Raw genomic sequence first — 20,951 nt, 5'->3', positions numbered from 1 at the left:
TTAGTTCAAGAATTCTTTAGGCCTCAACCCCCCCCCCCATGCCTTCTGTGTCTCTCTTTGCTCTGGGGGCGAATCAAATCATGCCCCCCAGCCCCCACCATACACACACGGTCCCAGGGGCTGCTGGGCTCCCCCCCCTCCTGCCACACTGGGCCCACACGGCTGCCTCTCTCCCCACAGACCATGCTGACGGCCATCTCCATGAGCGCCATCGCCACCAACGGAGTGGTGCCAGGTGGGTAGCAGGGAGGTGTGGTGGGTGCCTGCCTGGGAGACCCTCCTGCCCCCCCAAAGGGAGGGATTTGGGAGGACTGCCCGAAGCCGTGCACAAGCGAGGATTGGGGCTGGCACAGAAGCCCCCCTTCTTTTGTGTAAAGGTCATCTTGGATGCAAGCTCCCTCTGCATGGGACCCCCTCCTTCTTTGGCAGCATTAATGGGGTGCACAAAGTGAGGGACCCTCGGGTGCTTGTGGGACCTACCTGGGCTCCAGATGGGGGGAGGGAGGCTGCCCCAAGCGGGGTCGGTGGGTTTCCGTCTCGGGGCAGTGGCTTTGCCTCCCTCCCCCTCCTGCCGCTTCCTTGCCACGTGGGGAGGGGGCACAGCCAGGGGGGTGCGCTAGCGGCCTCTGGGAGGGTCAGTGCAGGGGTCACTCCGGGTAATGGTTCCCCCCCTTCCTCTCTCCAGCTGGTGGTTCCTACTACATGATCTCGCGTTCGCTGGGCCCGGAGTTCGGAGGAGCCGTGGGGCTCTGCTTTTACCTGGGCACCACCTTTGCGGGTGCCATGTACATCCTGGGCACCATAGAGATTCTGCTGGTGAGTGGAGGGAGGGGGCTGGAAGGGCAGAGGTTCTGCCAGGGAGGGCACTGGCCTCCTGACACAGGAAGGGAATGCGGGGAAGGTGCCCTGGGTGCCCCTGCAGGGCAGGAAGCTGGCACGCAAACATTTGCCCCCACAGCTGCCAACGAAACGGGAGAGCCAAATGCACTCACCTCCTGGAGGCTGAGGCTGTTCACACAACACGGCCAACTCCATTCCCAAGTAGGCAGTTTTCAGGTTGCCTCGAGTATCCCAGAGCTAGGCTGCATTCCGGCTGCCAGGGTGAGCGCCTGGTGAGACACGGAGCCCACCCCCCACACCGAGCTCTTCTGCTCACCCGGTTGAGCGATTTGTGCCAGCGACAGGCGTGCATGGGTGGCCGCTCTCGGCACTCCAGCCCTGGCGTGGGGAGCCAGGGGACCCTCCGAACCATCTGGGCACCCTTCCTTCTCCACGCAAGGATTCTCAAAGCAGGATGAAGCAGAAATGGGGGGATGTCAGCTTTGTTTATTCATTTGCACGTCATGCTTGAAAGCCCCCCCCCTTGGGTAGGAGAAAGCCCACGCCCTAACCCAGGGTCTGCACAGAAGTGCCCGGGGGCCAGGAGGGAGGCGCCAGGGGATTTTTCCCAGTAGGATGCGAGCTAATTCCCCCAAAATGTTTTGGATACCTGATGCTTTTTTTATCGGGGAAAGGAGCAAAATAGCAGAGTTGGTAATGATCGCAGCCAGCACAGTCGCTCTTACATGTTATATAACTCTGTAATTTGAGAGCGGATAAAAGCTTCAGCTTTCCCAGATGCCGCCCCTCCCTCCCTCCCTCCCTCTCGCTGTAGGGGAGAGGCAAGGCGAGCCGCTGGCCCCCTCTGTCTTGCCAGGCTCCCAGGGGCAGACGGGGCTTGGCTTGGGCAGCCCGAGCAGGCGGTTTCCTGGCTGGCACCGTCTCTGGGGTTGCGCCGAAAGGGAAGCGGCAGAGCCCAGAGGGAGCTGGCCAGGCGCTTGAGCTGACCAGTGCTCTTCCTTCCCCCCCATCTCTTTTTTTTAATTGAAAAGTTTTAAAATACATTTTGGATACAAAGAAAACCCCCCTCCTCCCCTCCCCTTCCCTCCCCCTCCCCAACTTCCCAGAGCTGAATACAGGGTATAAAAATACAAATAAACATAATCTAAAATATGCTAACAACAATAAAACATTTAATTCTATCGCACTTTAACTCTCCATCGTCCGAATAATAATAAAATAACTACAAACTAATTATACATCATATAGATCCACTACTTATTCAAATGCTAAATGAAACTTTTCAGTCCCATATTTGTTCTGAATATAATCAATCCATCTCCTCCATTCCACAATGTATCTCTGTTGCGATTGCTCTTTCAAATACGCTGAAATCTTTGCCATTTCCACCAAGTTAGAAACTTTCAAAGTCCATTCTTCTATAGTCGGCAGTTCTTCCTTCTTCCAATATTGCGCTACTGAAAGTCTCGCTGCCGTAATTAAATTCAACATCAACTTAGTATCTATAACAGTAGTATCTGTAATAATACCCAATAAAAACAATTGTGGAGAAAACTTTATCTCTCGAGAAAGGTGGCACAAGCTAACCTCTACGGGCTGCCGGCTGCCAGGACAGAAGTAGCCATCCTATCCGAAATAAGAGGACGTAGGAGAAGAGCAAAGTCAGGGATGAATGAATTAACAGGAAGCCAAATATCTGACTTTAACTTTTCACATCTGCGAATCGCCCGTCTCCATCCCTCGTAAAAATCCAGAAAGCAGGAAGCTTCATGTTTACTGGGACCCACAGCCGTTGGGGGGGGGCGCCTCGGCTGCTCCTGGGATGGGGGGGGCTTCTGCCAAGCCCTGCTGCTGCTCCCCAGGCTGGGGACCGGGATTCCTTTGCTGGCCCCCTCTGGCTCATGTTGCCCCCAGCAGTAAAAAGCCTCACGGGGGAGGGGCAAAGGTGAATGTAACGCCCCCCCCTCTCCTCTCAGAGAGATCCAGGGGCCCTTGCAATAGAGCCCCTCCCATGGGGACAGTGGTCCCGCAGGGCTGGAGGCACGATCCTTTCGCCTTCTTTTCCCAATGTCTTGTTGAGGCTTTCAGTTGATCCAAAGCCCCCCCCTTACCAGAACTGCCCCTCCCCCCATGTTTTGCCACCAGACCACCCAGCCACATTTCCCTTCAGGCCTTTTCGAGGTAGCAGAGAATTAAAACCACAGTTTGACATCAGAGTTTCCCCCCCCCCCGCAGCTATTTCCTCTGCAGGAAGCCCACCAGAGCCTCTTCAGGGGACAGGAAGGACCCCCCAACAGCAGAGATGCCTCCCTGGGCAGCCCTGAGGACTCCTGCCCTGAGCAGGAGGTTGGACTAGATGACCTCCCGGACCCCTCCCAGGCCTAGGACTCTAAGGCAGCCGTGGCCTGTCCCTTCCAGAGAAGCTCCCTCAGGACGCCCCCAGTGGACAAATCTGCTTCCTTGCCAGCCTCGCCACAGGGAGCCTCTCTGGACGGGGAGCAGGGGGGCCATTAGGCCCCTCGGGCAAGTGCTGGGCAGGCAGCCCCCAAAGGGGCTTCTGCCCAGACCAGACCAGCCAGCCCTCCCTTCCCCCGGGCAGCCCCCCAATCCTACTGGCCTCCCAGTTCTAAGCGCCCCCTCCCATCCAGGGGGGGCAGCGAGGCTTAGGAATAATCAGCGGGGGGGTGGGCAAAGTCCTCCATACTCCTCAGTCAGTGCAAATATAGAAGTTAGCTGTCTCTCGCGCTGGCAATTTATAACTGCTTGAGAAAGCCACAATATTGCATGTCGGGTGGGAGAAAACCAGCACAGAAAGATCCGTTGTGACAAGCAGCAGCCACCTGGCATTTAATGCCCCCCCCCCAAAATAAGTATTCATGCTGAGCAAAGATGCAGCCCCTCTTCACGCAAGTGCTGAAAACCTGCCTGTGGGCGGAGGAGGTGTCCTTTGAAGGGCTGCAAGGAGTCTCCCCCCCCCCCGCCTCCCCTGAGTGGCCTCAATGCCGGCTTGGATAGGAGCCAGAAGAGCTGGCAAGTCTTGTGGGGAGCCTGGCGGGGCAAGAGGGAAGGGCCTGGGGAGCCCCCCCGAGGCCCTCTGCTGGGGAAGGAGGGGCCCTCAGACCCGCTTCCTGCCTCCCTCAGGCCTACATCTTCCCCCCGATGGCCATCTTCAAGGCCGAGGACGCCAGTGGGGAAGCAGCCGCCCTGCTGAACAACATGAGGGTCTACGGGACGTGTGTCCTCACCTGCATGGCCACCGTGGTCTTCGTGGGCGTCAAGTACGTGAACAAGTTTGCCCTGGTCTTCCTGGGCTGCGTCATCCTGTCCATCCTGGCCATCTACGCGGGGGTCATCAAGTCCGCCTTCGACGCCCCCTCCTTTCCGTAAGTGCCTGGCTGGTCAGGGGGGAGGGGGGCTGGGGTCTCTTAGCTCTCTCCTGGGGTGGTTGCAAAGGCCGGAGACGGGCGGACCGTCTGCCTGGCGGTTTGACCAGGAGGACTTTGTCTTCTTCCGCCCTCCTTGCCTTCGTCTCGGTCACTGCTGCCCGTCGCCCGGCTTCCCCGTGTCCTGCGAGGTGCCCGAGGGGAGGCCGGAGCCCAGCGACTGGCATCTGCAGCAGGCACCGGCTGGTGGGGGTTTGAAAATGCCTCCAGCTGCTTCCTGTGAGATTCCTTCGCCCTTCCTTCTTCAAAGAGTAGGGCAGCTGTGCCCAGGGGGCTCTGAGGGGCAGGCCCTGGCGACAGGAGCTGGAGGCGGTCCAGCGGCGGCCTTCCCCAGAAGGGCAACGTTCGACCTGGCCCGTTAGGTGAAAGTTGGTCTCTGGGCACATTCGGCTTTAATTTGCCCAAAGCGAAAGTCTCTCTCGGTAAGGAAAGAGGAGGAAATGCTACGCAAACCCCACTCTGGGGAATCAGCGCTAGGACTAGGTAGAGGGGTAGGCCGCCTCGGCTCTTTTAGGACTGCTGGACTTCAACTCCCAGAATTCCTGAGCCAGCCGTGCTGAGGGGAAAGGGAGAGGTTTCCATGCTGAGCCAGGCTGGCTCAGGGATTCTGGGAGTTGAAGTCCACGAGTCGTCAAAGAGCCAAGGTTGCCTACCCCTGGACTAGGAAGAAGGGCCTCGTAACCATCGCTAGCTGGTGCTTCCGGTGGCTGCAGTTCAAGGCTCTTCCCCCCCCCCCGTGGACACCTGGAAAGGGGGGGGCAGGGACAGTGTGCAGGGCCGGCCTTTTGAGCCCTTTTCACGTTAGACGAGAACGGCAGGCAGGTGACTGAGCATGGAAAGTCACATGGGCCACGTCCTGTTTTAATGCCACAGATGTGCAGTAAATGGACAGAGGCAGAAAGGAGGGGGGCGCTGGGTGAAGTGCCCATGTCCAGGGATGGGGGAGCAGTGCCTGAGGACAGAGCAGAACTGCCCAAAGGGAGGACCGGCCAGTGGCCCCCTTGCAGAGGATGCCGCCGGAGAGAGCGAGGACTGGCTAAGATCAGAGAGAATGCAGAGAAAATGCAGGGCAGCGTTGATGGAAATGAAAGGTGGCACAGAATTAGAGCACAAGGCGCCTCCGGTGAAGAGCATGGAATTAAAAATAAAGGGGGGGGTGGATGAAACGGAAGTGAGGGAGGCGTTAGTTGGAGATTTTGGGAACCGGAGTGAAAGCGGTAGTGCAGACGGGAATCAAAGTGACTGTTCCAAATCTAGAGTGCTGCCTAAGGGGGAAAAAAATGGAGGAAGTCAGAAGTTGTGCCAGAATGCTAAAAAAAATGTAAGATAAAGGTGGTGTAACTGGAAAAATGCTAATTATGGGTGTGCTTGGCTGAATTGGAAGGAGGCCGTTATTGCTCCCGTTCCTGCAATAAAGGAAATGGGGCAAGGGGGGATTCGGGATCGGTAGGGCAACAGCTGGCTCAGGGAGGGTCTGCAAAGGGCCCCCCCCCCGCCACAGTTCACCCTGAACAGGCTCAAAAGGCAGCAATTAGCAACTCTGGGGAAGTGGGGAGAGTGCGCAGACCATGTTTTTGCTCCTTAGCACGTCATTAAGGAATGCAGCAACGTGGGAGGGAAAGTTTACTGCAGGTTTATTAATTCTAGAAAAAGGGTGCAGTTGGAGCCAATAGGCCTGACTTAGAAAATGTGATGGCTGAATGCGTCCAGCAGAATGGAAGTAAAATTGAGTGAGAAGATGGGATGCTTAGCTGAAGGTTCAGCACCGAGTAAGAACCAGACAAGGATGTGTGATGCCCCAGTTTAATCTTTTATGAATGGACGCAGAAGAAACTTCTGACATTAAAGATCCCGCCAAGCCATCTCTCCACTGGGCTGTGGTGGGGGGGGGGGCAGAGAGGCCTGCTGGGAGAAGCAGACTGCAAGGCACCCCTTAGATCCTGAGGCCCCAGCTGCCCTGCCTGGAAAGGCCCCATTGCAAAGGCTGTCCCTGCCTGAGATTGGGGGGGAAAGGGGGGGAACCAGGGGGGGGCTTGCCCGGCCACGTTGAGGAGCCGACAAGCAGCCCTCAGCCTCCCTTCGGCTCCTGTCTTTTGGCCAGGATTTGCCTCTTGGGCAACCGGACTCTGTCCCGCCACGGCTTTGATGTGTGTGCCAAGGTGGTCCAGGTGGGCAACGAGACGATGGGCTCCGAGCTGTGGGCGCTCTTCTGCTCCTCCCGCTTGCTGAACGCCACGTGCGACGAGTATTTCAGCCAGAACAACGTCTCGGAGATTCAGGGCATCCCTGGAGCGGCTTCCGGTCTCATCCAAGGTAGAAGGAGCCTCTTGCGGGGGGGGAACCCTCATGGGCTGGGGTCTCCTGATTCATGGGGGGAGGGGAATGCCAGCTGGGCCCCCTTCTTGAGGGCAGTGGGGCGGGGGGGGGAGAGAGCCACCGTCCAGAGGGGCTCGCTAGATCTGGTGGAGGATGTTGGGGCAGGATGCTCCACTTGATCCGCAAAGTCGCCACCGTCCCGGAGGGGGTGTTGTTTGTCCAGGGGAGGAATCCTATTTTGGGGGTGGGAGAGGAAGGTACGGTGAGGAGGACCCCAGCAGGGGAGGATGGGTCCTGGAGCTGCGTCATCCTCTCTTCACAGAAAACCTCTGGAGCACCTACTTGCCGAAGGGGGTGATTATCGAGCGGGCGGGGATGACTTCTGTGCCCCCCTCCGAGGGGGCGCTGGACCTGGACCAGCCCTACGTCTTCAGCGACATGACTTCCTATTTCACCCTCCTGGTCGGCATCTACTTCCCTTCCGTCACCGGTGAGAGGCTTTCCTGGGAAGGGCTGGGAACCCCGCCCCCCCCTTTTCTGGAGCAGACGCCCAACGCTTGGCCCCCAGCTCAAAGGGGGGCGCCCGAGTGGGGGGCTCCTGGGAAGGTGGCTGGCTGGAGGCCCTTCCGCTCCCTGCAATGCCTGGAACAGGGAAGAGGGGCTTCCAGACATGCAAGATTGGCCTCAGCCCTTTGGGGTGGTGCAGTGTGAGATCTTCCCTTGATCTGAGGCTCTTCCTCCGCCTGCCCTGGCCCAGCCCAGCCCCTGGCCAGGAGTCCAGCAGCATCGGGCCTTGGCCGTTCTCACACACACACACACACACACAGACAACAGACACAGTGTGTGTGAGAGAGAGAGACACACAGGGCCAGCAGCTTTTCCCTCTGGTCCTTCTGCCGCCTCCTCCTCCTCCTGCCTAGATTGGGGGGGGCTTCTGATGCAGGGCCCCCTCCCTAACCGGAGGACCAGCACCAGCAGACCTTGAACCCCCAGCTCCTCTCTGCAGGGATCATGGCTGGCTCCAACCGGTCTGGGGATCTCCGGGATGCTCAAAAGTCAATCCCTACGGGCACCATCCTCGCCATCGCCACCACCTCGGCTGTCTGTATCCTTGGCTGGCACGGGCAGAGGCTGGCATGGGGCAGCCGCCGGGCGAAGGGAGCTGCCTTTTTCCAGCTCGCCTCGAGATCCCTTGGTGTGGGCTGCAGAGTGATGGGGCATCTCTGGACAGGCACCCCCAAAGGCTCTGTGGGGTGTGCATCGGGCCCTAGGCCAGGCCCTGGTGCTGCGGGCAGAGCCTCTCTTGGGGGGGGGGCTGGCATCCCTTGCCAGGTCCTCTCACAAAAGCTGAGCCTACATGGGGAGAGGGAGGGAGGAGGGCTGGGGGCTGCCCTAACCCCTTGGGGCAGCCAGCGTTCTCTGGGTACTGTGAGTGAGGGGGGGTCCTGGACACTGTGGCACAGCTCCTGCCTTCCTGCCTGCCTTGCTTCCTTCATGCCCCCACAGACATCAGCTCCGTGGTGCTGTTTGGCGCCTGCATTGAGGGTGTGGTGCTCCGGGACAAGTGAGTGCCTGCCCCCCCCCAGGAAGGGCCCCCTCCTCCCACCAGCATACCCTCCACACTGCCTCTCGGGGGGGGGGGGACCCAGGTCTGCCTCAAGGCCCCCTCCAGGTGGCATAACCAGCTTTCAGGGCTGAGGGCGACTGGAGGGGGGAAGCTTTCTCCCTCCTGGCATCAGCCGGGTCTGAAAAAGGCACTCTGCACTTGCGCAGGGGAAGCCTTCTCAGGCCAAGGCGAGGACGGCTCTCTGGTCCCTGGGAGGCTGGAGAAAGGGGGCTTCACCCCCCTCTTCCCTTTCAGGTTCGGCGAGGCTGTCAGTGGGAACCTGGTGGTGGGCACGCTGGCCTGGCCCTCCCCCTGGGTGATCGTCTTCGGCTCCTTCTTCTCCACCTGCGGAGCCGGGCTGCAGAGCCTCACGGGGGCCCCTCGCCTGCTGCAAGCCATCTCGCGGGACGGCATCGTGCCTTTCCTCCGGGTAGGTGGGGTGAGCGGGCGCAGGTGGGCCAGGCCAGGGCCAGCAAGGCAGGCTCCCTGGGGGCAAGACCAGACATTTAGGGAGAAAAAGACTTCGACTCACTAAGGCCAAGCAGGTAGAAGGGGTAGGAAAAAGCTAGAACTGGGTTTGTGAGCAAAAGCTGCCTTCTTACTTTCCTCTTTCCTGGGTCCTTCCCCCCCCACCCCCAACTGCATTCAGATTGTTTTGGTAACAGTTCTGGTGTTTGGTGGGCTCCGTGGCGGCCTGCATTCCATCCCGTGCCTGTGGCCCTCAGGTCAGTGGCCGAGGTCTCTGCCGGGCAGTTGGAGCGGTTTTGAATTCTAGTCTTCCCCCTCCCCCCCCTTGGCTCCCTACACACACACACACACAGAGACAGACACACAGAGGGTTCATGGCAGTCTGGCATCAGTGAAGCAGCAGTGGGGCCAAGCAGGCTGGCAGCACCGACACGTGCCACCTCCGGGAAAAGGCCGGTGGTCAGTTCTGTGCACCCCAGAAAGTGGTTCAGGGCCACCAATTCCGAGGGCCACACGCGGTCCCCCAGGAGCTAAGCTCCTGCTGTGAATGGATGAGGCCTGTGCCGGGCCTGTGCTGGGCAGGCACGGAGGGGCCGCTGCTGCCTGTCCAGGGAAGCTGCCCTCCACAAAGCCAGAGCCACGGTCCCCCTCCCCCAGTCAACCGGAGTGCACCTCGCCTGCCACCTCCGTCTGGAGACAGGGTAGCCTCCGGTTGATGCAAGGAGACATCCGTCCTCTCGTCCTCTCACCCCCTTCACACAGAGACACCGAGGGGGGAGGGAGGATCACCCTTCCCCCCCCCACCCCGCCACCCCGCATTCAACCAGGGAGCGGCTGGCTTGAATCGCTGCTCCTGCAAAGGAGCTATTTGCAAATGATGCCTCCCTCAAAGCACTGCTAGAAGCCTGGTGGGAGGTAACCCAGCCTCTTGGCCGAAACCTGCCCCCTCTCCAGGCAGGCACCTTAGAGGTTATCTAGTCCAGCCCTTGGCAAGATAGGAATCTGCTACTGCAGCATCCCTGATCATCAGGCACCCAGTCCCAGTTTCCTAGAATTGCAAGAGACCCCAGAGGTCATCTAGTCCAGATGTCCGCAACCTTTTGGGCTCCAGGGACCGGTTCCACGGAGAAAGGTTTTTCCACGGACCGGAGAGTGCGTGGTTTTGTGTGCTGCCTGCCTCCCACGGATGAGGCTTGGCTTGTTTGTGTGGACCAGGATGGAGTGTAACCAATGAAATCTCCCTCACCGATTCCCTACAGTGCTTTGGGACTCTCCACGCCTCGCTCGTGTTTTTAAGGGTCTAATCGGCTCCATTCAGCCACAACCTCCTTGCTCTTGAGCCTCCAGCATCCTCTCGTTTCCTCGTCTTCGCTGAATAGCTTCGTTTTCTCCTCTCTTGATCACCCACCCCCCAACCATCTGGATAGTTTTTCAATCCTGACGTTCACTGTAGATTCATTCATTACTGGTTCATTCTTGGCTCTCAGGCACTTTTTGATAAAGTTGCACAGGTATCCATATTTTGGTGGGAAAATGTGTAGATGGTCTGTTTCCCTTTTCTGGTGTTCTGGCTTGCTGCGGTGTGCAGACATCCAGATAAGCAGGGATTGTCACCAGACAAACAGTCAAGCAGAAAGCAATACCTTAATCAAGGAACTGCCAAGAAGAAAACACATACCAGCAACCTTAGTAGAGCAAACCCCTGGGCACACACAGGGGGCAGACCCCACACTCAGTCAGGCGGACGCTGTGACCTTGTGCCCACAAGCTCAGAGAGCACCAAGGACTGCACAAACAGTCATTCTTCATAACAATCACGTATAATCTATCAACATTTGCCCCTCTTAAAATTTCTACTTTATTATATATTCTACCTACGTTTGTAAATCCATTTACCTGCTGTACATTTTCATGGCATGGGTCCTACATGGCATGGGTCCGGATTACCTACGGCAACCCCTGCGGCCGGCGTCAACTTCCCTCCGTCCAGTGCGCTCCCACAGAGAGGGCCTCCCCAGGGTGCCTCCGATCAGAGAATGCCGGCTGGTGGCCCCCAGGGGGAGGGCCTTCTCTGTGGGCGCTCCGGCATTATGGAACCAGCTGCCGGTTGAGCTCCGAACGGCCCCCGACCTTTGCTCCTTCCGGCGCGATCTCAAAACTTTTCTTTTTGAACAAGCTGGCCTGGTCTGATGGGTTGGGGCTGGGTTTTATAATCGGTTTTAATTTTTAATATGTATTAATTTATTACGGGCATTGTAGTTTAATTACTTTTTAATTTTTGTATTCTGGTTTTTATTATGTATTGCCCTGTTCACCGCCCTGAGTCCTTCGGGAGAAGGGCAGTATACAAATTAAATTATTAAATTAAATTAAATTAAATTAAATCTTTTATTTGATTTTCCTGGTCAAATACAGCAACTTCTGTCTGATATATTAATTTTCAGGTCCTCTGTGGGATCTACTTAATATTCCCAGCAAACCATTTGCTTTCTTAGCCAACAACATGGCATTGTTTGTGTACAAAAGACACTTGCATTCACCTCCATCACCAGAGTACCCTGAACAGCGCAGCAAGGTGTCTATGGAGATTCTCAGGCATCCAGGTCATAATTGTCCCAAGCCACTTTTTCAAAAATCAACTGGACTTTTTTTGTTTTTCCTTGAAGATGTTTCACTTCTCATCCCAAAAGCTTCTTCGGTTCTGACTGAATGGTGGAGGATGGAAAGATTTATATTCCTTGCAGTCATATGGTCATTTGCACTCTTTCTGGGAGTCATTGAGGCCCCTCGGAGGTTTATCTGTGCCCTTAGGGTCACCTGAATAGTGCAAAGGGGTGTGGAGCCTCCTTGGAACTGTAGGAGCTGCCCCTCCTGCCTTCTCCCTTCGGCTCCCCACCCACAGCCCACTGCCAGACACTGTGCCCACCCCGTCTTCCCCATTCTTCCTTATGCCGCCCCCTGCCCTCCACCCCCAGGCCCTCTCGGCAGGCAACTGCAGCTCACGGCGAAGGGGGCCAGGACTTGCCAGGGGCAGACGGGGGGGCTACAACAGCTGCTGCCCCCCTTCCAAAGATCTGGGTGTGCTTGGAGCTGCAAGGAGGAATTCAGCCTGAGGGGAGGAAAGTGGGGGCAGCAGCTGGGGGTGGTCTGGCTCACCTAGCCCTTACTCTAACCCTCCCTCGGCGCTTTCTCCGCAGATCTTCGGCCACGGCAAGGCGAATGGGGAGCCCACCTGGGCCCTCCTGCTCACGGCCTGCATCTGCGAGATCGGCATCCTGATCGCCTCCCTGGACGATGTGGCCCCCATCCTCTCCATGTACGCCCCCCCAACTGGGCCCCTCCGGAGCCGGCAGGGGAGCTAAAGGCGGCCTGGGCTCCCCCTTGCAAGCCAGGGGAGGGGGCTTCTGTCCCCCAAACGCTGAACAACCCTCCCCCCCAGGTTCTTCCTGATGTGCTACATGTTTGTCAACCTGGCCTGTGCGGTTCAGACGCTGCTGAGGACCCCCAACTGGCGCCCACGCTTCCGCTACTACCACTGGTGGGTGCCCTCCTTCTCCTGGGGGGGGCGGGGGGAGGCACTTTGGGTCCTGCAGCCCTGGGAAGACCACTGGGAGGGGAGGGGGCAGAGGTGCGTGACCTCTCGACTCTTGCAGGACCCTCTCCTTCCTGGGCATGAGCCTCTGCCTGGCACTGATGTTCATCTGCTCCTGGTACTATGCCCTGGTCGCCATGCTGATCGCGGGACTCATCTACAAGTACATCGAGTACCGAGGGTAAGTGCCCCTCCCTGCCCCCCCCGGCATACTTGCCAGGTGGGCACAATGTTCTGTCTCCTATTTGGGGGCGAGGGAGGGAGGGGTGGCGCTGTGGCTAAGTGGTGGCCGGCTGGGCTTTGGCCCCTTCTTGGGGAGGGGATGTCTCCCCCTCCGGAGGGACGCTGGGGGGGGCATGGGGCAAAGCTCACACAGCCCCCTCCCCGCTTGTTCTTCCAGGGCAGAGAAGGAGTGGGGGGATGGCATCCGGGGTCTCTCACTCAGCGCAGCTCGTTACGCCCTGCTGCGGTTGGAGGAGGGGCCGCCCCACACCAAGAACTGGAGGTAAGCCGACTGGTGCTGGCCCTGAGCTGGGGGTCTAGAGGGAGGGCAGCCTCGGAGGGAGGGAGGGAGGGAGAGAGAGAGAGAACTTTTGTTGTCATTTTGTACTGTGGGCACAAGGGCACAATCAACCAGTGGAACAGAAGTTGCCTCCAGAAATCATGGGCGCTCCATGACGGGAGGTTTTTAAGAAGAGACCAGACAGTCCCTTGTCTGAGATGGTAGAGGTTCTCCTGCTTGAGCAGGGGGCTGGACTAGAAGACCTCCAAGGTCCCTTCCAGCTCTGTTCTATTCAAACATTAAAGATGAAATTTAGTTGCTTGCTCTCAAAGTGTACACATACACAACACATATTTAAACATACTATATGCAACATATGTACATACCTACACCCTTACATATAAGCAACATACAAATATTTCGCCCTGCTGGGCCAGCCTTGGCATCTCTGCAGCAGCTGCCCCCTTTCCTAGGGCGGCACGTGGAGCCCAGCAAGTGGGCTGGCACAGCGTAAAGGGCTGTTGTGACCCTGGGGAGCAAAGTCGGAACTCCCTCCTGGCTCCAGATCAGTCACGGTGGCCTCGGCAGCCAAGATCAGATCCAAAGAGGAGCTTGTTGTGTGAATGGCACCACTGTGCAGAGTGGCCTGGAGGGATTTGGCACAGATCTCCTCTTCCTGGGGTTCTGCAGAGGGAAAGAGCTGGAGATGAAAAAGAAGAGATGGAGGAATTGGGGGGGGGGCTATTCCGGCAACTGGCACAGCCGGTGATCCAGGGCAGGAGGAGGCTGGATGGGGGCAAGTCAGGCCGGAACACCCTCAGCCGTAGAGGCGGAGAGAGCGGGGGTGGGGGGCCCCGGCTAAAGGCCTTCGGCTTCCCTCTCCCCAGGCCGCAGCTGCTGGTGCTCGTCCGGGTGGATCAGGACCAGAACGTCGCTCACCCGCAGCTGCTCTCCCTCACCAACCAGCTCAAGGCGGGCAAGGGGCTGACCATCGTGGGCTCCGTGCTGGAGGGCACCTTCCTGGACAACCACCTGCAGCTCCAGCGTGCTGAGGAGGTGAGCGCGGTAAAATGGCCGCAGGAGACCTTCCCCTCTGCCCAAAGAGCTCCGGGCTCCTCGGGAGAAGGGCTGCCCCGAATGCAAGGCCGTGACCCCCCGCTCTCTGCTCCCCCTGCCCAGTCCATCCAGCGGCTGATGGAGGCCGAGAAGGTCAAGGGATTCTGCCAGGTGGTGACCTCTAGCAACGTCCGGGACGGCATGTCGCACCTCATCCAGTCCAGCGGCCTGGGAGGCCTGCAGCACAACACAGTGCTGGTCGGCTGGCCACGCAGCTGGCGCAGCAAGGAGGACCACCAGACCTGGAGGAACTTCATTGGTGAGAGAAGAGCAGGGGCCCCCGGGGGCCGCAGGGAGAAAGCAGCCGCCCTCTAGTCGGGGAAGGGTCCCCTTGTCTGACACCTCAAGGGGCCTTGTCTGGCCAAGGGAGGGGCGTCCTAGGGGCTCCCTGACCCCCCGTCCTCCTGGCAGCATCTCCAGCCTCCCTGCTGCTTTTAGCCGTTGGGGGACCCGCCCTCTGCATGGAGCGCCTGCTCCTTCCTTGGTTCCCCCTGCGGCATTGCGGCCCTTCTGGGGGGGGGGGCTTGCCCGGGTCTGGCATTCCTCTAGGATTTCCTCCCTTCCTGGGCATCTTGGCAAGTACTCCTCTTTGCTTGTTCCACCCAGAGTTGGTGCGAGAGACCACGGCTGGCCACATGGCCTTGCTGGTGGCCAAAAACGTGGCCATGTTCCCGGCCAACACAGAGCGCTTCTCGGAGGGCCACATCGACGTCTGGTGGATCGTGCACGACGGGGGGATGCTGATGCTCCTGCCCTTCCTTCTGCGCCAGCACAAGGTGCCCCCGAGGGGGGGAGCTGGCGTGGCAGGGCAGTCTCGGGGGGCCCCCCTTCCCTTGGCACCACCAACCTCTGGGGCCCGGACGCCCAGGCAGGGAGGGGCCCTCCTTGCCGGGGACCCAGCTGTCAAGCAATAACATTCGCCGGAGGTGGGGGAGTGGCCCGAGTGGGGGTCCACGTGGCTGAGCTGGCCGGGATGTGTCTCCGCGCAGGTCTGGCGCAAGTGCAAGATGCGCATCTTCACGGTGGCCCAGATGGACGACAACAGCATCCAGATGAAGAAGGACTTGACCACCTTCCTGTACCACCTGCGCATCACGGCCGAGGTGGAGGTGGTGGAGATGGTGAGGCGGGGCAGGGGAGCTGCAGTCCAGCCCTGCTCTTTGAGTTCCTCTTGTCCATGCCTGCCCCTGTGGTTTCCCACCCCAGGCCCTACTGTCCCCCCGACGTGCCTGTAGCCCAGTGCCGCCCCCCCCCAGCTTCCCCTTCTCAGCCCGTTGTCTCTTGGCCAGGCTGGTTACGAGTTCAGGTTTTCCCACCTCTGTCATAAAGTGGGTTAGAGGCTCTGGTGGGCCTCTGCCAAGGGAGACCCCCTGCCGGTGCCCATCAAATCCAGCCCTGCTGAAAGCGGACGCTGCTCCCTCTGGCCCCACAGCATGAGAGCGACATCTCAGCCTACACCTACGAGAAGACCCTGGTGATGGAGCAGAGGTCGCTGATCCTCAAGCAGATGCACCTGACCAAGACGGAGCGGGAGCGCGAGGTACGGACCCCCCCCCTGCTCGCCCCCTGGCACGTCGGGAAAGGGGCTGGCCTGGCACAGGATGCCAGCCGAGGAAATCCTGATTTTCATAGGCTGGTCCAGAGTACTGGCCAAGGCTGCTGCCAACGCCCCCGACTGCCTTGCCACGCGCTGGCCCCCCCGGTGCCCATCTCTGCCCTCTGGACGCATCTCGGTGGGATTGGGCCAGACATCCTCCAAAGGGCACAGAAGCACCCAGCAACTACTGGGTCGTGTGTTTTTACTGGAGGGGGCACTTGTGTGTAAGAAAGTTCCCTGGGGTGGAACGTTTGTGCAGGAAAGAAACTGCATGCGCTGGGGTGACCGGCGTCTTCCCCCGCTCTGCTCTCTGCCGCAGATCCAGAGCATCACGGACGAATCCCGGGGCTCCATCCGGCGCAAAAACCCCCCCAACACCCACCTGAGCCTCCCGGACGAGCAGGTGGGCGACAGCGAGGAGAAGCCAGAAGAAGAGGTAAGATGGCCAGGCAGGGGGGGGGGGCGATCAGAGATGGCAACGGCAAGAGGGTGGCTCGTAAGGCTGGGGGGAGGAACTTCACCCTGGGGGTGGGTGGAACGAATGGCGGTCATGGAGGGTCAGGGTTGGAAGGACCTGGGACCCCCCCTTCCCCAGCTGTGCCACTGCCACACGAAATAGGGTCTCCTGCTTGAGCAGGGGGTTGGACTAGAAGACCTCCAAGGTCCCTTCCGGCTCTTTTATGCTTCATTCTCCGTTCTGCTTCTGCATCCAAAGAGCTCCTGCGTGGAGGCACCACGGTCCCCCCCTCAGGCCTTCCCTGGCACTCCCTCTCTTGTAAAGGAGCCGCTGGTTAGTTGCCCGTCTCCTCACCCCTCCACAGCCTCTCCCGTGGGGCAGCTGCCCAGTCTCCCCCCAGGCACCCAGAGCAGCTCAGATCCCCCCCACAAGCTGAGGAGGGGCTTCTTTGGCCTCCTCTGGATGGGCTCCAGGGTCTCCCTCCCCTTCCAGGAGCCCATGTGCCATTTTGTAGGGCGGCCAGCACACTCTGGAAAAAGACCCTGGGGGGGGGAGGCTCATGCTTTCCAGATGAACTCCAGCCTGTGTGGGGAATGCCCCCCACCTCAGACACCCACCGCATTTGGCCTGGGCCTCTGGGCTGACCACACATCCAATGCCTCTCCCAGGGGGCTCCCCCCGTTTCCCCCTCGAGCTGCATCCCAAGGGTGGCTCCTCCCCAAAGAGGAAAGATTGGGGTGGGCCAGCCTGACCTCCCCCCCCCTGCATCCCTCTGGGGCTCCCCGTCATCCTCCCAGCCAGGCTGACCCACCACAGTTCAAGGTGACACACAAAGCTAGAATATTCGCTCTGCTGAGTAAACCGTGATTCAGCTAGGCCTGGGCTTCCGTACTGTCTGAAGGGTGGCTTCCCTGGGGGGGGTGTGTGTCCTGAGCACCTCCTCCCCAGCACTGGGGCCAGGCCTGCCCTCCCACAGCTGCCCTCCCCACGGTGCTCCATCTCCCGAGCTTTTCCTGGCCGTTGGCCGCCCGGCTCCCTCCCCCTGCGTGGCTGCCTGCCTTGCCCAGAAGGGTCCCTGCCTGGGAGCTGCCGGCCCTGCAGAGGAGGCCGCAGGCGGGAGGGGTGAAGGCGCTGCTCGGCCACTCAACAGGTGCAGCTGATCCACGACAAGAACACCACCAGCTTCTCCGGCAGCTCACAGTCCCCGGGGGAGGAGGCCGAGGCCGAGCCCCCCCCCGAGAAGGTGCACCTCACCTGGACGAAGGAGAAGGAGGCCGAGAAGCTCAAGGCCAAGAGTCCCGTCAGCTCAGAGAGCATCAAGGACTTCTTCAACATGAAGCCGTGAGCCCCCTCCCCCACCGCTGGCCTCCGGGCGGGGCAGAGACTCAGGGGTGGGGGGACAGTGAGGGAGGTGGGGGTGTCAGGTGGAATACCACCCCCCCAGGCAATGACACGATCTCCTTCTTTCCTCTCCCGCTGCTCCTGCCACTGTTCTTGCTGCCAGGGAGTGGGAAAATCTGTAAGTGCCCCTTTGGCCACTCTGCAATGCTTGGGGAGGGGGTCCCCCTCTCGCCGTCCCCCCTCCCGGAAGGCCGTGCCCAAGAGGGGCAGAGGCCGAGGGGCCCGGTAGCCCCAGCCGGCCGCCCACCGGCCCGTCTTCTCCCTCAGGAACCAGTCCAACGTCCGGCGGATGCACACGGCCATCCGGCTGAACGAGGCCATCGTGCGGAAGTCGCAGGAGGCGAAGCTGGTGCTGCTCAACATGCCGGGGCCCCCCCGGAACCGCAAGGGGGATGAGAACTGTATCCTTCTGGGGCTCAGCCAGCAGGGAGGGCAGTCGGGGGGGCTGGCGAGGGGTTGGGGGGTTCTGGATGATGGCAGCTTCCCTTCCTCAGGGGAACTCCGTCCTCGGAGAGTCACGCTGGGCTTCTGCCCTGGGCCTCCGGTCAGAAGGAGGGTCCCGGCCAAGGCCACCCCCAGGGAAGGGGCAGCCCCTTTTGAATCGGAGCTGCAGAGTTGCAAACCACCTCAGGGGCCCTCTCTGGCCCACCCCTCCTCTCTGCTCGGGGCGGGAGCCGCCAAAGTGGTTCAAAGCCTCCGAAGGCAGGAGAGCTTTCAACTGAAGGAGTGGCGGACTGTTCCGCTGGCTTTCCTGCCGGCCGGCCCTGGAGCCACAGTGCACCAGCCCCCTCTCTTGGCCCCCCTCCCTTGGTCTCTTCTGCAGCGCCCCCAAAACCTGCCGGGGTCCCAGAACTGCTCCTTGTGGGGCTGGGCATCCAGCGTCCCTTCAGCCTTCCGGAGCGCCCCCCTCCTGCAGCTTCGGCTGTGCTTCTCCGGGCTGCCCTGTGGGGGAAAGTCTGGACGGGGGCCCCTGCCGAAGGACCGCGGGGGGGGGGCTCTGCTGCACAGACAAGCCTTGACCCTCCCCCCAGATATGGAGTTCCTGGAGGTGCTGACGGAACATCTGGACAGGGTGCTGCTGGTCCGTGGGGGTGGCCGGGAGGTCATCACCATCTACTCCTGAGTAGCCAGCCGAGGCCCTTCCTTGCCCAAAGGTTTGTGCCCCGAGAGCCTTGCCCCCCCTTTGCACCCACCGCACCCAGCTGTGGCCAGCCCCACTCGGCCTGTGTCTCGGGGTGGGAGGATGGATCCCAGGCGCAGCTCAGCGGGGGCCCCAGATCTGCCGAAGGGGGCGTGGACGGGTGGGTGGGCAGAGGCTTTCTACTGCTGCTCCTCCGCCCGCCTGCCCGGTGGGGAGAGGGTGCCAGCCGAGGCCACCAGCATGCTTCCCTTGCCAACGCTGGCCTCTCCCCCCCACCCCGGCCCCCACCTCCTGTGCCAGGCCCCTCTGCAGGGAAAGCACCCACTCAGGGCCCTCCCCCTTTCTTTGGACTCAATGTGTGGGGGGCTCTTTGGGGGAGGAGCTGACATTCGCCCTCCCCATGCAAGCTAGGAGTGGGGGGGCAGAGTTCTCCCCAGCTTGGCCAGGGGGCCCTTGGCACCCACTGGGCCAGCTGACCCTTTGTTTAGTTGACCAGCCCCTCTCCCAGCCTGACCCCCAACTCCACCAGACCCCCTCATGGAGGCTGGGGAGGGAAAAAGGGCTCCACCCAGCTTTGCAACCCCCAACCCTTCTGGTTTGTACATGTCTTTGGGCCCTGCGCTCTCTCTCTCTCTCTCTCTCGCTCTCTCTCACACGCACACGCACGCACGTGTGTGTGTGTGTGTGTGTGTGTGTGTGTGTGTGTAAGGGGATCTCTGCCACTGCTCAACCCTGTTGCACTTTAGGGTCTTCCAGCCAGGGGATCCCTTCAAGCCAGGATCAAAATGAAACCTGGAAAGCTGCAGGGCTGGGGGCCGAGAGAGCCCCCCCAAAGCTCTGCATTACCCCAGAGCCCCCCAGGGATAACAAAAGGGAGCACAGCTGCCCCCTCAGATGACAAGTTTTCCTCCTCCTCCCTCTAGGAAGGAAGGGGTGGGCTCTGCTTCTGTCCCCCCCCCCATTTCTGGTGCCTCACCTTATACCAAAACACGTGCATTGGACCCCTGGGGGCAGCCCCCTCCCCCAGAAGAGGAAAACTGTGGAGCTTTTAACCAATGTGAATAGTTCTCCAAAAGCAGAACGCTGCTCCCCCCATCTGGGGAGGCTGTAAATATATAATATATGTATTCTGTACATAGCACAGGACCAGTATTTTTAAAGTCGTCCTATTTAGATGAGAAGAACCGAGAGGAAGCTGGGGGGGGGGCTGGGGAAGCACCAGGGCTCTCTAGCATCTTCATGGGCTGGGTGGGGGGCTCCCCCCAGGTGGGTCTGGGGCGAGAGCAAAGCCCCTGATCCGCCATCAGGGGAGAGGCGCAGAGACGTCCTCTGGATGCTGCGGCCAAAGGGCAGGGTCTCTCCCTGGCACGCAGAAACGATGCTTCTTCTCAGGGCAAATGTGGCCCCCTCCCCATCTTGCAGAGCTGACCTCTCACCTCGGTCCGCTGGCTTTGGCCACCCTCCTCCCCAGCAATTAGCAACCCCACAGCTGAGGGTGAACGGGGGGTGTGTGAGTTTGAAGAGCGCTTCATGTATGGAGAGATGCTCTCTCACACACACGTGCGTGCGCACCCTTCCCTCTGAGACCCCCCCCCATTCAGACCCCTGGCCAGCACTTTCCAAGGGACCCACCACCGGCACCCCCGTGGAAGGAAGATGGGCCGGCCTCTCTCGCTTGCTGGCAGATGCTCAGCCTACCTCTGGCAGTCCCATGGCCGGGGAAGGGGCCAGGTTGTCTCCTGGCCATTGCTGCCCCTCTGTCCCCCCCCCAGCATCCTCCCAGCCTCCCGTTCCAGAGAGGCCCAAAGCAGAGCGTTGCATGCTATTTTAAACATGCTAGTTTACACTCCCCCACCACCACTCCTGACCCTGCATGTTTGGCCCCGGCGCGTCCTGCTGCCCTGGGGCGTGTCCGTCAGCCGGCCCGCCTGGGCACCCAGGCACCCTGACCAAAGCCGGAGGAGGGACCGCAGCCCTGCAGGGAAGACGTCAAGGCCGCCTCGGTGCTCTGGGAAAGCTGGCAGGGGCAGCTTCGGACACCCCCTCCCTGGACAGATCCAGACCGCCGCCCACTGTACTGTTGCTGCACCCCTGGGCTTCCACGCTCCCCGCCCCCGTCTCCGGAGGGCTGGTGAGGGCCACCCCGCCCGGCTGGAGCTCATGAGGCGAGGGATGAGCAAGGCGGCCCCACGGCTGGGTCGGCTACACACTCTTCTTTCCGTGCTCACGTGCAATATCTTTGTTATGAATGTGACACCAGTCAGCTCGTGGAGTACCTTTATAATCGGTCACTGTAGCTCCTGTGTTTTCTGTCCACCCGAGTGACTTTGATTCCAGCGCAATCTTGCAATAGCTGTTGTGAGCTTTTTCATAGGCCTTGTGTTCTAGGGAACACTTGTGCAGCGCAACGCCGCCGACCCATTTGCTCTCTGTAAATAACCTCAGTGGTCAACCCAAAGGAAGGTGCGTTGG

The 20,951-nt window shown here is 60.1% G+C and overlaps 1 protein-coding gene across 2 annotated transcripts in view; it reads left to right on the top strand.

Annotated features, from left to right (window-relative positions):
* Positions 1-18,461, top strand: part of SLC12A5 (solute carrier family 12 member 5) — a gene marked incomplete at both ends in the record, with an annotated part of 91,500 nt that extends 73,039 nt beyond the window's left edge. For both annotated transcript variants that reach the window (XM_083361053.1, XM_083361054.1), the window contains 22 exons: positions 181-235; positions 686-816; positions 3,982-4,223; positions 6,385-6,596; positions 6,922-7,089; positions 7,606-7,704; positions 8,106-8,163; positions 8,461-8,635; positions 11,871-11,989; positions 12,113-12,211; positions 12,327-12,446; positions 12,666-12,770; positions 13,655-13,823; positions 13,947-14,142; positions 14,490-14,659; positions 14,873-15,004; positions 15,316-15,423; positions 15,800-15,916; positions 17,088-17,278; positions 17,442-17,456; positions 17,606-17,739; positions 18,370-18,461. In XM_083361053.1, the coding sequence (XP_083217179.1) occupies positions 181-235; positions 686-816; positions 3,982-4,223; positions 6,385-6,596; positions 6,922-7,089; positions 7,606-7,704; positions 8,106-8,163; positions 8,461-8,635; positions 11,871-11,989; positions 12,113-12,211; positions 12,327-12,446; positions 12,666-12,770; positions 13,655-13,823; positions 13,947-14,142; positions 14,490-14,659; positions 14,873-15,004; positions 15,316-15,423; positions 15,800-15,916; positions 17,088-17,278; positions 17,442-17,456; positions 17,606-17,739; positions 18,370-18,461 (2,907 nt within the window). The remainder of the gene's footprint in view (positions 1-180; positions 236-685; positions 817-3,981; positions 4,224-6,384; positions 6,597-6,921; positions 7,090-7,605; positions 7,705-8,105; positions 8,164-8,460; positions 8,636-11,870; positions 11,990-12,112; positions 12,212-12,326; positions 12,447-12,665; positions 12,771-13,654; positions 13,824-13,946; positions 14,143-14,489; positions 14,660-14,872; positions 15,005-15,315; positions 15,424-15,799; positions 15,917-17,087; positions 17,279-17,441; positions 17,457-17,605; positions 17,740-18,369) is intronic.
* Between the last annotated feature and the right edge of the window lie 2,490 nt (positions 18,462-20,951).

The sequence above is a fragment of the Vipera ursinii genome (genome assembly GCF_947247035.1).
Source record: "Vipera ursinii genome assembly, chromosome: 3".
Taxonomy (NCBI): Eukaryota; Metazoa; Chordata; class Lepidosauria; order Squamata; family Viperidae; genus Vipera; species Vipera ursinii.
The sequence above is the reverse complement of the archived record's forward strand: the minus strand, read 5'-3'. Positions and strand labels throughout refer to the sequence as shown.